General features: G+C 37.0%; 1 protein-coding gene across 1 annotated transcript; it reads right to left on the reverse strand.

Annotated features, from left to right (window-relative positions):
- Window positions 1–556: 556 nt before the first annotated feature.
- LOC149378764 (glycine-rich protein-like) lies at window positions 557–1,921 on the reverse strand. The gene is made up of 2 exons (XM_089603528.1): window positions 1,703–1,921; window positions 557–1,083 (listed from the first exon to the last, which is right to left on the reverse strand). The coding sequence occupies exons 1-2, from the start codon at window positions 1,803–1,805 to the stop codon at window positions 794–796; spliced, it is 393 nt and encodes a 130-aa protein (XP_089459654.1). The 5' UTR covers window positions 1,806–1,921; the 3' UTR covers window positions 557–793.
- Between the last annotated feature and the right edge of the window lie 12,341 nt (window positions 1,922–14,262).

Genomic DNA, 14,262 nt, shown 5'->3' on the forward strand with positions numbered 1-14,262 from the left:
AGAAAGGTCAAGTGTATATAGTCCAATATATGTAACAGTTCATAACTTAACAAAAATATTTTGACGAGCTGAGATTTTCTCTCTCGATCACACCAAAACCCATTCTCTATCTATGGTGCTTTGTGACAAGCTGAGGAGAACTGTTGTAATGTGTCGTTTTGTCTTTACTATGTTTTGTACTATCGTTGTTACTACTTCTGCCCTGTTGTCCTTTTTACATTTACGTTCAGTGTCATTTACATGAGTCATTGACAAGCTGGCAAAGTAGTTCTGCTACAGTGTCACACTCGAACCTTACTATAAAGCGTTCTTAAACTTCGTCTTGAAGCTTTGAGATTCTCAACAATACGATCTCCGATTCTCTCTCACGCTCTAAATTTCTTCACTTATATATTCTCAAAATGTAATATATCATTTTTACTGACTCTCGGCTATATTTTCACATGCACAAATAATATTTATACGATAATAATTGAGTAACGAAACGTTTTTTCTTCTCTTATTTTCAGTCTGTATCCATCCATCCATACCTATTCACTTTAGGAAGCCGAAACAGTAGAAAGCTCAAGAGAAATCACACACACATAAGAAGAAACACAAATAAGATAATAACATATGCATGCATGGCTTATAAATAAGATCACTATGCATATAATATATGTATCATCACAGTGTGATGATAAATAATGCATGATCTCGTCATATCGTCCACGCTTATTCGATCACTACTATTCAACATACAGACCCACCCTTGCATCCACGTTTCATAACTTATATAAGAGGTGTTCATGTCTTAGTTTTGTGGCTTGGCTTGAGTCTGAGCCTCAATAGCCTCGCCGGCGTAGCTGCAACACCTCTGGCATCCATGGTACCCGCTCCTGCAGCATCCGTGGTAGCATCCACGGCCACCGCCATAGTTACCTCCTCGGCCGCCGCCGCCGTAGTTACCTCCATGCCCGCCGCCGCCATAGTTTCTTCCTCGGCCACCGCCGTAGTTTCCTCGGCCGCCGCCGCCGCCGCCGTAATTGCCTCCTCGCCCGCCGTAGTACCCTCCATCGTCATGGTTCGGCTCTTTGCCATCAACTGCAACGATTGTGTTTACATAAATTAGTGAAATGGGCCATAGTGTTGAGAGAGGTTCTTGTGACCTAAATGATTTTTGCGGCAGCAGGAGTTAGATGGGTTGAATCGAAAGCAATATAATAATTTAAAGTTTTTCGATAATCATGCTAGTTTTATAGAGGAGAGTGAACTTCTTGAGTGTATAAGACATATGACAGTATAAGTTGTTTTTTTTTTTTTTTTTTTTATATGAGAAGATAGTGTACAGTACAATCAATAGAAAGAAGTAAATTTTTAATCTCTTATTTGACAATGACTTTTTAAAATAAAAGTTTGGTGATAATTGTTTATCATGTTTACAATAGAGCATCCTGTTTTTTTTTTCATATATAGCAAAGTACAAAAACAACGTGTCGTAATTATATGCATGTTTTGCTAATAGAATTTCCTTTGTAGCTGAAAGCTTACAACCACATCAATCACTTAAAATTAATAAACGTAAAAATAAAATCAAAATACGGCTGAGATAAATTATAACTAATGAAAAAGGGTAATGCAACGTCATTGAGTAATAGACTGTAGATAAATAAAAACGAATAAGTGCAAATAATTTGATACGAAATTTAGAAACCTAACGTACTTTCAGCAGAATCCTTAGCAAGGTCTTTGGCTGCCACTTCAGAAGAGATAAAAAGAACAAGGGCAAGCAAAAGACCTAGAGAAAGGAAAACCTTAGACGCCATTTTGTTGTATAGAAAGAAGCAAATCAAGTGTTTATATGAATGTTGCCTAGAAGAGACTAGTGATGTTTCAGTGTGGATATGAACCTCTACTATAGATGTGCCTATTTATAGATTTCAAATCAAAATAAAGTTCAGTATGTCTATTTTAAAAATGACCCCACAGTTTGTTGGGCGTTGGAGAGAATTTATTGCAGCAATTATTTAATCTTATCCAATAAAATCATGGATTGCCTTTGATCTTGATTTAGTGAGTTATTTCAAAGGCAAATTGACAACGTAGCCAATTATGGAATATGGTTTTTGCTTTATAGCCCACGTTTTGTTAATTTTAAAATCTAACCATTTACCATAATAAACGAACATAAATACCCGATTTACCCCTATTATTTTAAAGACGTTTATAAAACACTAACCCACGTTTGACTATTTAAATTAAGTAATTTTATTTCAGAATTGTTAATTAGATGATTGTAAATATAAAAGGAAGGGGGTTGAATTAGTCAACGTAACTAATTGAAGGAACAAATATTCGGTATTGATTTTAAAAAGGAAAAAAATTGTTTCCAAAATAATATTAAAAGTTGTTGAGTAATTAATGGGTACGTGTGTTATTAAATGCATACGTAATAGTCTCTCTCTTCTTCATTCGAATCTCATTTGAATTGGTTTATTTCTATAAATTATCTCAGTTGCAGTTTATTTATGTTAATTTACAAATTAGTTCAAAATAAACATAAATTAACAAGTAGTTTATTTATGTTAATATGCTGATTAGTTCAAAATAAAAAAAAAATTAATGAGTACGTAACAGATTGATATCGTGATTAAATGAGCGATATATTTCAAAATTTAACATTAAAACTTAATAAAATATAATCCATAAAAACTGGAAATTCAAATTTCATCTTGTAGAACTTCAAAAAATATCACGAGCAATATTGTTTTCCTTCCCATTAAACTAGTCCGTAAAATAGGAAAGTCAACTAACTAGATTTAAATATGTGCATTAATTAAATAAAAAAGCTACAAATTAAAATTTCCAGAAAGATCAATTAAAATTCCCGAAATAATGTAACAAAAAATTTAAAAAAAAAATATGCCGGTATTTTTTTCAAAACGTGGGCTAACGTTTTTTCACAAAATCAAGTCAATGTTATATTGGTAAATACCATTTCCTATAATTTTGACACGTCATCTTAGCTAGATTTGAAACTAGTGGAAACGTGAGTTAGATCATAATTGCAACGTTTGAAGTGGTTTAGTTCGAATAATTTTTGTTATTTCAAATGTGTTATCTTCTTGTTATGAATTGAGATATCTATAACGTGGACCGGCCACGCTGGTTAATATGTTTTTATTAATATATTATAAATTTGGTTTAGCAGCATTGAACAATGGTTTGGTGAATTGATGCATATTATTTGATCGTTTATTATTTTAATACGACCTAGGTTTTCCTAGGACCCAGACCATAATTAATTCAAACGAAAAGTTCTTCTAATGGTAAATTAAACAAACTCGAAGCTTTCGTTTAACCCTAGCGGCAGTTTGGAGATCGAATCATTCAAATGTCTCGCCGATGTGAATACTTAATCATTTTGAGTTTGTTGGTTATATAGTTAGATCATCTTCAACCCACGACATTAAATTGGTATCACTAAATATGGACAACTACATTACTTTTACTCTATCTCCCCATCTAACACCAAAAAATATATTCTCTTTTTATACTTTTCAATATTATTTCATATCAATTGCATATTAATTCTTCTATTATTTTGTTTTTTCAATAGTAATCTTATTAAATATTATATTATTTTTCTATATCAACAATATCAAATTCATTTATACAAATATTAAGTATTATGTTAATACTACAAAATTAATATTAACACCTATAGAATAAAGATTACATAAACATTGCATTTCATAGGTAAAACTAAATGCTTAAAACAAATTAGAGAAAAAACACAGAAAAAAATGAAACGCACAAAAAATGTTGATACTCACTACTCGGTACCATTAGCATATAACTCCCGCAAATGATCAATTAACACATTACGAAGGGTTACATGAGCATCTTTATTTTTTATTTATTTTATGTCGATCAAAAAATTGTTGAAATCTTACACCCTTATTTGACACCATTTCAATACTTCAGTAACATCATAACACCCAACTCTAATATGTCAGATTACTAAATGATAGTTTTGTTCAAATAATATGTGTTTTATTTTATTATGCATGCTTTTTTGTATTATTTGTTCTATTATATCGTGGCTCGTAAGTTTAATTTTTATTGAGATTGTATTTACATTATTATTAGTATAAATGATGAGTTTTTTTTTTATTTGGTATGTATTATGCTTAATTAATGTCATATATATTTTATTAATGTTATCTTAGTTACTCTCTTTTTTAATCGACAATTTGTATGTTTTTTATATAAATTATGGTCAAAATAATAAATTAATTTTTTTGAGAGGTGATAAATTTGGAATTAAAAATTGTGTTACATCAAATTTAGTATTGATTAATAATTTCACACCAAATTTAATGTAGCACTATTTATCTACATCAAATTTGATATGAATTGGAGAAAATTCATACTAAATATGTCTCATCCTATATTAAATTTAGTGGAATTACTCTTAGAAACACAGTGTTATGTCGACCAAGGGTTCTCATCTCATTTAAGAGGTACGAAAATTTTAGACGTTGATATATGGGTATTGTTTTGGACTATTAATTTTAAGCGTCAAAGTCAAACTGTGCGTTGCCGTGTCTCAGTGGTGTTCGGGTCCAATGTCATCGAACTGCTATTCACCACGTTACGCTGCGTCGCATTAATTCCAGCAAAAAAACAAAAAAACATAAAGCAAAAAAAATCTTTTACCATTACCCTAAATCATGGTTACATTGTTTACTAATTTCAAAATTATAATTACAACGTTAAAAACTAATGTATCGCAACCAGTGTTTTAAATGCCAGCGAATTTCGCCGACTTTCGGTGGCGATGCCGGTGCCGATCAAAAAACGTCCGGCAACTATCTTATTGTCGTTTTTCCTCTTAATGTCGCTGAAAAATCGATGGAAACGGCCGGTGATTTTCGGTGATTTTCGGTAAAGATGAGAGTGAAAGATGGCTGATGATTTATTTATGTTGAAAATTTAAGTCAAATGTCGATACATTTTTATCAAAAGTTGTCGGTAGAAATTTTGTCTTGTCACTGTCTCTTTTTTTTTTCTTCTATGGAGTTTATAAATATTAAGTGAATTCAAGCATTTTGATTAGCATTTTCTTAGACACAGATCTACAGACGTTAAAATACCCGTAAAAAAAAATTATTTGAGAGGATGTGGCCAAGAATATAGTAAATTGGGCCTAATCTCAAAAGTATCATAAATTGAAAACTTAAATTTTTTTTATATTCAAGTACTCTATCATTAACGTTATTCATTAGCTGAGGTAGTCAATTAATTTAAAGGTTTAGCAACAAACTTTGAACCTAATAATCTAATTTAGATACACTATCTCATTTTGTAAGGTCTCATCTCAAGTGAGAATATAGGTTCAATTCTTAGAATAGATCTTCATTAATAAAATTTAACAATGAAACCCTCTACAGTCGGAACATGGCTCTACTGCCTGAGAATGTATATTTTCGCCTTATAATCCAACTCAACCTCGCAAGGAAATAGGTTCCATTTTCTGGTTAAAATTAAGATCATCGCGAATAGCTGTCGATTCTGCCTCTAACGCCGATGACACTTTCAGTGTGGGCTTGTGGAAGCCATAAATGAAAGTAAGATTCTTGTCTCATACACAACCGCATACTCTTATGATCAGACCTCTGGTCAGGAAGGCAATATCAACATTCTATTTCCATGTAGCACTCCTCGGCGGGTACCACTAGCTCAGATCAGGGGTAACGATTGGATGCTCTTTTGGCTGATTAAAAAGCTCGTAATCGTCCAAGAGAGTCACTGCTCTTTGGAAAGCACAGTTCATAGAAGAATGGCGAGAAGCTTCATTTCTCGTAAATTATGATTTCGTGTAGCTTCGAGAAATAGGTCAAGGAGATGACAATGGGGTGCTTAATTGTCTTGCAGATACTAGAACTACGAATTTGACCACGCATCCTCAACTAAATGACCAAAGAGTCCAAACTACTCCCATAACACTGACAGGGAGCCAAAATTGGAATGTGCCAGTTGGCGAGGTTTCCATGTGTGCGAATGATTTCTTCAGAGGCCCGCCATAGAAAAATTATGACTTTGGGAGGTAATTTCAGGGACCAAACCTTGTTCCATATCATCCTTGATCCGGATGAGAAGGGGCCCGCTTCCGAACACACTAGGACAAATTAGGTTTTTAGTTTTGGATGACTTTTGGATACCTCTACTCGCATCCAAAAGGGTCACTAGAAATCATTAAATTTTAACTCATTTAAGTGAGCATATTGCTGATGCGACTAGTCGCATCCGATAATTGTGACATAATTGGAAGCGACTTTCGGATGTGACAAGTCGCATCCAATGGACTTTCCAACAGTCAGGAAAATATCGATTAGTGACGTGGTATTGTTTAAATTATTTTATTTTTAATTATCTTCATATGCGACTAGTCGCATCCGTTTGACTTTTTGATGCGACTTGTCGCATCCAAAAATTAGGTTTTTTTTAAGCTTTGTCTTCCTCTTTTTCGCCTCACTCTTCTCCCTCGTCTCCGCGCCTCTCTTCTGGTTTTCTCGTCACCGAAGAACCCCCCACCACCACTTTCTTTCTCATCACTAAAGAACCACCACCACCACCACCACCTCCATTCTCTCTCTGAAAACCCCTCTCTCGACCACCCCCGCGCGCGACCACCTCTCTCTCGACCACCGCCGCGTGCGACCACCCCTCTCTTGACCACCGTCATGACCAGATCTCCGCCGTCGCCGAAGAAGCTTACACCACCACTCCTCGTCTCAGACTCCTTCCCGGCCCTGCTCCCCGTCCTGACGAGCCTTTTCTTTGGCCTCGCTGCCGCCTTCTTCTTCCTCGATTATTTCGGCGGCTCTAGCGAGTTAGCTTTGGCTCTCTTAATCTTAGGTACTCTCTATCTCTCTCTATCTTTCTCTTAATCCATCTCTCTCTCTCTCTCTCTCTCTCTCTCTCTCTCTCTAACTTTCTCCCTCTTGTCTTCATCACACCTATGTTCTCCGAACCACAGCTTTTTGGTAGCCGCTTTTGATTATGTAGCGCCATTTTTTTTAATATTCAAATAATAGAATCCCCGTTCCTTGTACTTGGTCTAGCCATAGACAAGATATGATCTACTTCAAATGGAAGAAAAGAGCTTATGATAAGATTCACATTCCACTCGCCCGACAACATTAGCAACTCGTTGATTTTCACTTATGTATCGAGCCTGCGAGGAGATTGGACTTTGAAACTCGATGCCGAGGAAGTCCATATACCCCTATAAATCGAGATCTTCTCGTCGGTATTAACTATAAGCTTCCGGCCCGTATCAAAAAACTTATGTCCCCATATAAGCTGAGCCATACATAAGATCAACCCGAGATCTCCTTGCCGATGCGGATGGATCTATTGGATAATTACTTTCCTTCCATCACCCTCGCTGCCAAAGAGGTCGGAGATCTTACTAATTGGAAAACCTGCCTTCCCAAGAGGGTCTAGTTGAATTCGGGGAGACTCCAATAATCGAGAACCCCTTCGCTCTTATAGGCCGGAAAAGTTTTTTCCAACTATGCCAATTGAATCTCTTCATGTTGTGTTATGTACCCCAATAAAATTTTTCACACACGTTCTGTATATACTCACAAATTTCAGCTTGTACCCGAAAGGAGCTGATCGTGTAAGTAGGTATGGCTTCGACGATCGACTTGATGAAAGTCTCTCGTCCACCCATCGAGAAAAACTTATGGTTCCAACCTTATATCCCCCTTTAGCACTCTGGTATGAAGGTGTCTGTTATCGCATGAAAATGAACAAGGATTTAAAGCTACGGGCGGTTCGACCCAAGGCCGGACCAAGTGGATCCCCCCGAGCCAAGGTGTGAACTCGAAAGTCTCGAGTTGAGGTTTCCTCCAGTCAGAAGTGTTCTTTGAGGAGAGAAAGGTTGAATGGGAGTGACAAAGCTTTTTGTATACGTTGCCTACGTACCCGTGTGCGGGATCAGGGGCGGCCACAAGTTCTAGAGAGATTCTCTCTCAATCTCTAACTTATATGGGATGAGAAAACAATGAGAATGAGGCCTCTATTTATAGGGGAGGGATTACCTTCATAAATGTAGTTTCCTCTTCTATAGAATATCACATATTCATGAGTAAATATTGGCTTCCCTTTCTCTCATTTGGACGTGCAAGCTATCTCATGCAAGTCCTTGGATTTGTTTCCTCTTTTGTTTTCTTCTTAGTTGGCCGCCCAAAATAATTCCTTCTAGAGGAAACAAATTTCCTCTTTTACTTTTGGCAAGTATCTTCATACATCAATGCACAAAATTATTCCCTTTTCTCTCTTGGTATGTTGGACAAAATTGAGCTTCTAAAAGGAGCTTCTAGATGTTTTTTTCATTTGTTCATGACCACATAAGAAAAGTCCGTTAAGAATTTTCAAGTAAAATTCCATGAAATGAAATTAATCCTCAAGGCCCAACTTCATTTAACACGGCCGAGTGATATTTGTCATTTGTCATCATATGACAATGTCAAAAAATTTATACACATTCATTTCATCCTATGTCCAAAAAGATAAAAATACCCTTTAGACAATTTTCGTAAAACTTGTCTCGTTCTTGCTTTGACTTAGCTTCTAGTTTAACTATTCCTACTCGATATGATTTGTGACAGTGACCTCATGGATCCAAATGAACAAAGCTTGAGCTAACATACTTGAACTCAAAAGTTCACAAACCTATTTCAAGTTTAGCTTCATGTCAACTGACTCCACTAAAGAGTTGACACTGAGAATCTCTCGGTTCAAATGAATTTATTTTCTACTCCAGAATTCAACTTAATTGTGATGAGTGGATCCACTGAATATTATCTATGTTTACCCTTCATGAATATCATAAGCTAGTCGGGATTTACAAAATTACCATTTTACCCTTCTAGCTGTTATTTCCTCAACTCCTTTGTCGCTTGTGAATAAGTTAGAAACAATGTATTGACGAGGAGCTAACAAGTCACATTGATTCATCCAAAAAAGTCATGACTCAATTTGGACATTGGCCAGTTCATTTATTGACATTCCAAGGAACAAAGCATGATGTCATATAATTTGCATTTGAGCAATCTTTTACATGAATTCCATTTCTATGAGATCTTCACAAAGTTACTCATGACATCTTCATAGCTTAGTACTTCACCAATAGGTACTGTTTAGAATCACATAGTGAATCCGAATTCTGACTTTCTCAAATGAGAATACATAAGCTATGAAATGACATGTCTCATTTCAGGATTGAGGTAAGCATGATGCAATTCATACGTAGTGACTTCGAGAAATAAAAGGTTAAATGGTTTGTTCTTATTCTGTCTATAGAAGTGCACTGATCAATTCAGTACCTTCAGAAGATAACTAGAAGAAATATAGAGTCTCCAACTCTCAATGTCCCATAACTAGACATCATAGATTCTCCTAACAATCGTACTGAGATCAATAGTCATTTGATCCTTAGATTGTGAATATGTAGTTTTAAGCAAACCATGAAGAGTTTGTTCATGCAAATCTACATTTGTCTCTTCATGTGTTGTTAGGTTTGTGTAATGACTAAAAACTATAGATTATCATAAAACTTCAAACAGACAAGGAAGAATGAATTAACGTTTCAACTTTTATTGATTATTCAGCAATTACAAGCAAGAGTCTTCGTAAAACTATATGACATCAAATGTACATAAATAGACATTAATACTCTTCTTGTAGGCCCATTGACAACAGTTTTCTCTCTTTTCTTGACGTATGAGATTCTCAGTGGAAAGTTCCGAGCGCGTTGGATGCGTAGGCGATTTTCAGTGGAAACTTGTGGACGTGTCTTGTGTGTTAGACGCGTAGGGGATTTTCAGCGGAAAATCCTAGGAGCAGCTTGCGCTCTAGATCAAGCACTCAATCAGAAGAAATTATGCTCATAAAGTCTCTAGCAGCGTTTCAAAACTCTGGGGAGGTCAAGGAGGCCCTAGGGTCGCACCTCAAGGAGCGGAAAACAGGTTACGGGCGCACGGCGTGGGCGTGCCTAAGCGCGGTGCACTTCCTGTCTGGTCGCACCTTGGATTTGTTTTCTTTATAGTTCTCCCTCTTGCTTGGCCGAATTCCCCCTTTCTTCATAGAGGAAATTTGTTTCTTCTTTTTCTTTTGGCAAGTATCTCCATACATTAATGCACAAAATAATCTCTCTTTTTTCTATCTATGTTGGGCGGCCAAGACATCTAGAATGGGCTTCTAGATGCTTCATTATTTGTTCACGACAACATAAGAAAATGCCCATTAAGAATTTTCAAGTAAAATTCTATGAAATGAAATTAATCCTCAAGGCCGAATCAATTTGTTATGGCAAAGTGATAATATATTGTTTTAAGCAAACCATGAAGAATTTGTTCATGAAAATCTACATTTGTCTCTTCATATGTTGTTAGGTTTGTTTATGGACTAAAGACTAAGGTTTTATCATAAAGCTTCAGACAAGGAAGAATGAATGAACGTTTCAACTTTTATTAATAAATAAGCAGTTACAAGCAAGAATCTTCGTGAGACTTTACTACATCAAATGTACATAAGTAAAGACTACAACTCTTCTTGTGGGCACCATTGACAACAGCGTGCTCCTTCACAAGAAGTGGACTTGGAGTGCGCGCTCCTTGACAAGGAGCATGGTCTTAGGCATTTTGGGCTATTTGTATGGGCCTTAGCCGTTCTGAGCCTTAGTGGTCTTCGGCAATCCGGTACATTGGGCTTTTGAGGCTGGGAATTTCACACAAATTACGCGAAATTGGAGAGACTCTACTCGAGGAATTAGGGTTGACACGAGTACTCGTCAATCGACTCGTGGACAAAAAATTCGACTCAAGAAGCAAACTTGATTCGAGGAGAAAGACTCGACTCAAAGAGAAAGACTTGACTTGAGGATAAAGTCATAATCGTTTTTTTAATTGATTTTAATTCATTTGTTGAAAAGAAAAGGTAAAAAAAAATTGAAAAATGAAAAAAAGAAGAAAAAAATGTTTTAGGAGAGGTCGAAAAATAAGAATGACTTGGAGGCATGTTTGTGAGTTGAGAATGTTGCTAAGACTTGAAGGTGATATTGGGAGAGGTCGAGTGCTAGAGCGGGTTGAGAGTGAGGTTTCTATGCTTGGTGAGAGCAGATTCGTGATCCTTGCTAGGTTGTGTATAAGTCACTAACAATTCCATATCCTACTATGACCCCAGTCTGAACATTACAAGCCGAAAAGACTTATGGATTGACTAGAGAAGAAACGTGTAAATTATCAGTTGTAACATCACAGCGAGCCACGACGTGCCATCGTTGCTAAAGAAGAAGTAGTAGTTGAGAACAAATGAGACGTTGGCGGATTAGACAACGCCATTAATGATATCATGAATCACGATGATTACGATAATTTTTTCTACTCGACCCCAAATAAAGTGCGCGAAGAAGAGCATATTGAGAATCTCTTCGCCAAGTTGAAAGCAGAGTTGTACCATGGTTCCAAGGAGGCTTTCGTCTTTGTTGTTCTTGGTTTCGTTGATGCACAAAAAAGTCACGAACTACTAGACAAACAAGTCGTTCACTAAACTGTTGCAGCTTTTGAGGCAGTTGCATCTTGCTGGAAACAGAATTCCAGAGAAGCACGATGAAGCGAAGGCGAAGTTGAAGTGGTTTGACATGGGATATGAGATGATTGATGTTTGCACGAATGATTGCATCTTATTCTGGAAGAGATTGAAAAATGATGATGTTTTCCCCATTTTCAATGAAAGTAGATGGATAGATGGAAATAAAGTACCGTGCAAAGTTTCGTGGTACTTCTTGGTGAAAGATCGGATCAAGCGATTATACGCATCTCGCACACGTCTCTCAAAATGTAGTGGCACGAGAAGGAACAAGTGACTGGGGATGGTGTTCTACTACATCTTGTCAAATAGAAGGCGTAGAAGAACCTAGACGAGAAGTATTCAGACTTTGCTGCAGAGTCAATGAATGTTCTACTTGGACTTGTTTCCGATGGTTTCAACCCTTTTGGGAAAATGAGTTTGGCGTATAGCTTGTGGCCGGTGGTGCTGTCCGCGTACAATTTGCCACCATGGCTTTTCATGAAGTCCCAGTACTTGATATTGACGCTCCTGATTCCTTACCTAAAGTTATTTTGAAAACACATTGATGTGTTCTTGTATTCACTCATTAAGGAACTGAAAAAGTTGTGGGAAACATGCGTCTGATTGCGAGATGTGGCCGACAATAATGAAATCTTTTGATTGCGGGCTGCACTCCTTTCTACTATCAATTAATTTTCGGTACTGGGTAGTTTATCAGGATGGAATGGGCAAGGATATCTTGCATGCCCCACATGTGCAAAAGACACGCCCGCGTTGTCCATTAGAAATAGAGTCGTTCATTATGATCATCATCGTGACTTTCCAGATTCACACCTAGTGAGAAAGTGCAGTGGTCACTAGAAAACGCGCATAAAAAAAGAGGCCTCTGAAGAGGTTGACCGCGAGTCATATAATTGAATAGCTATAAAATATTCCCGATACAACACCAGGAAAGCACTCTCGAGGTCCAAAATGAAAGACTAGCGAGAGAGAACTAAATTGACGTTGAAGCACAACTTGGATGTGATGCACATAGAGAAGAATGTGTGCGAAAACTTATTCGGGGCATTGCTTAAAATTGATGGAAGGATTAGGATACCTAGAAAGCGAGACAAGATTTGAAAGACTTGAAAATCAATTCTACTTTACAATTGGAGTAGCATGGGAATAGATTGTTATAACCGCAAGCTTCATACGTTCTGACACCAATGCAAAGGAATCAGTTTGATGAGTTTCTCAAGTCCGTGAAGTTTCACGATAGGCTCGCTGGAAATTTCAAGAAAAATGTCACTGTTTATAGAAAGATGACAAGGTTGAAGACCGACGACCTTCACATGATCTTGCAAACGTTGTTGGCTGTGGGTATCAGTTTTTATGTCCCAAAGAAAATCCAAGAGACCATCGCAGAGCTGGGTACATTTTTAACCGCATATGTTTCATAACTTTACAAGTAGAAGATCTCGAGAGAGCGCAAGATGCGATAATTAAGATATTGTGTAAGCTGGAAATCATATTTTCGCCTTCAGTTTCACGATCATGGTTCATGTGTTGATGCATTCACCTGGGGAAGCTCTTTAAGGTGGTCTGGTGCATATGTGATGAATGTATCTATTCGGGAGATACCTAGGAACGTTAAAGAATTTTGTGAGAAATAGAGCTAAACCATAAGGCCCTATCACCGAGGCTTACATTGTGAATGAAGCTTTGGCGTTTATTGCACGGTATTTTGAAGATGCCTCGAATGAAGTTGTTCAAGCCCACAAGCTCTCTATTTTTCATTTAAAGAAGTGCATGCCCTATGGAAAGATGAATCCGACTTGGTTGGACGACAAGTCGAGAGAGATAGCAAAGTGGTACATCTTGACCAATTGTACCATAATCGATCCTTATATGATGTGAGTTTTATTTTTGTTTCCATACACTCATTAATTTTTCATTATTTCAATATATAATGATTAATCTGATGAAAAATAGTGAGCATTGAAATCTCGTGTTATTCGAAGATCGACCTGATGTGGAAGAGAGGCGCATAGGAAATAATTCAAAGTCTAATTTACGAAAAACGTATACATGATTTGAATAACAGATATACTCATCATTCAGAGTCAAACTAGAACATATGATACTCATCATTCAATATTCTTCTTAATCGCAGATATACCATCTAAAAGCTGGGGGATCAGATGTGTCTAAAGAGCTATACGCTTTATCAGTCGGACCATTTTAGAGCGTTCACATATATCTGAGTTGTATGGTCAACAGTGTGGAGACGGTGATCCGCTGGAGACATATTCGTCTAGGGTACGTGGTGTTACGATGGGTGCTAGTTCTTAGAGAAAGGGAAATAAGGTGGTCATGGTCTTCGATCCAATTCCGCGATAGTTTTATCTGTCCATGAAGAGGGCACAGGTTTAGAAGATCAAGAAAGGCGAGAGGATCGAGATGTTTGCCAATAGTTTGGGGGGCCTGGTACAAGAGCACATTTCTCCGGAGACACCATCGTCGAAAGACTTTATGCTACAATAATAAGCGGCGGTTCTGTCTGATATTTACGCAGAGTTCGACTTTGTGTACAAGGCCATGGAGACTAAGGAGCTTCGTCCAGCGACTTGCCATCGTACTCTCATCGACAAG

This window comes from Urtica dioica, chromosome 12, assembly GCF_054948205.1.
Source record: "Urtica dioica subsp. dioica isolate 48M chromosome 12, U.dioica_male_clone48M_v1_H2, whole genome shotgun sequence".
NCBI lineage: Eukaryota > Viridiplantae > Streptophyta > Magnoliopsida > Rosales > Urticaceae > Urtica > Urtica dioica.

What these genes read in the sequence shown, in the direction of transcription:
- LOC149378764 (XM_089603528.1), bottom strand. Translation starts at nt 1,805, where the DNA reads ATGGCGTCTAAGGTTTTCCTTTCTCTAGGTCTTTTGCTTGCCCTTGTT. An exon ending in TGCTAAGGATTCTGCTGAAA is followed by an intron (nt 1,084 to 1,702) that starts GTACGTTAGGTT and finishes CAATCGTTGCAG; the next exon opens with TTGATGGCAAAGAGCCGAAC.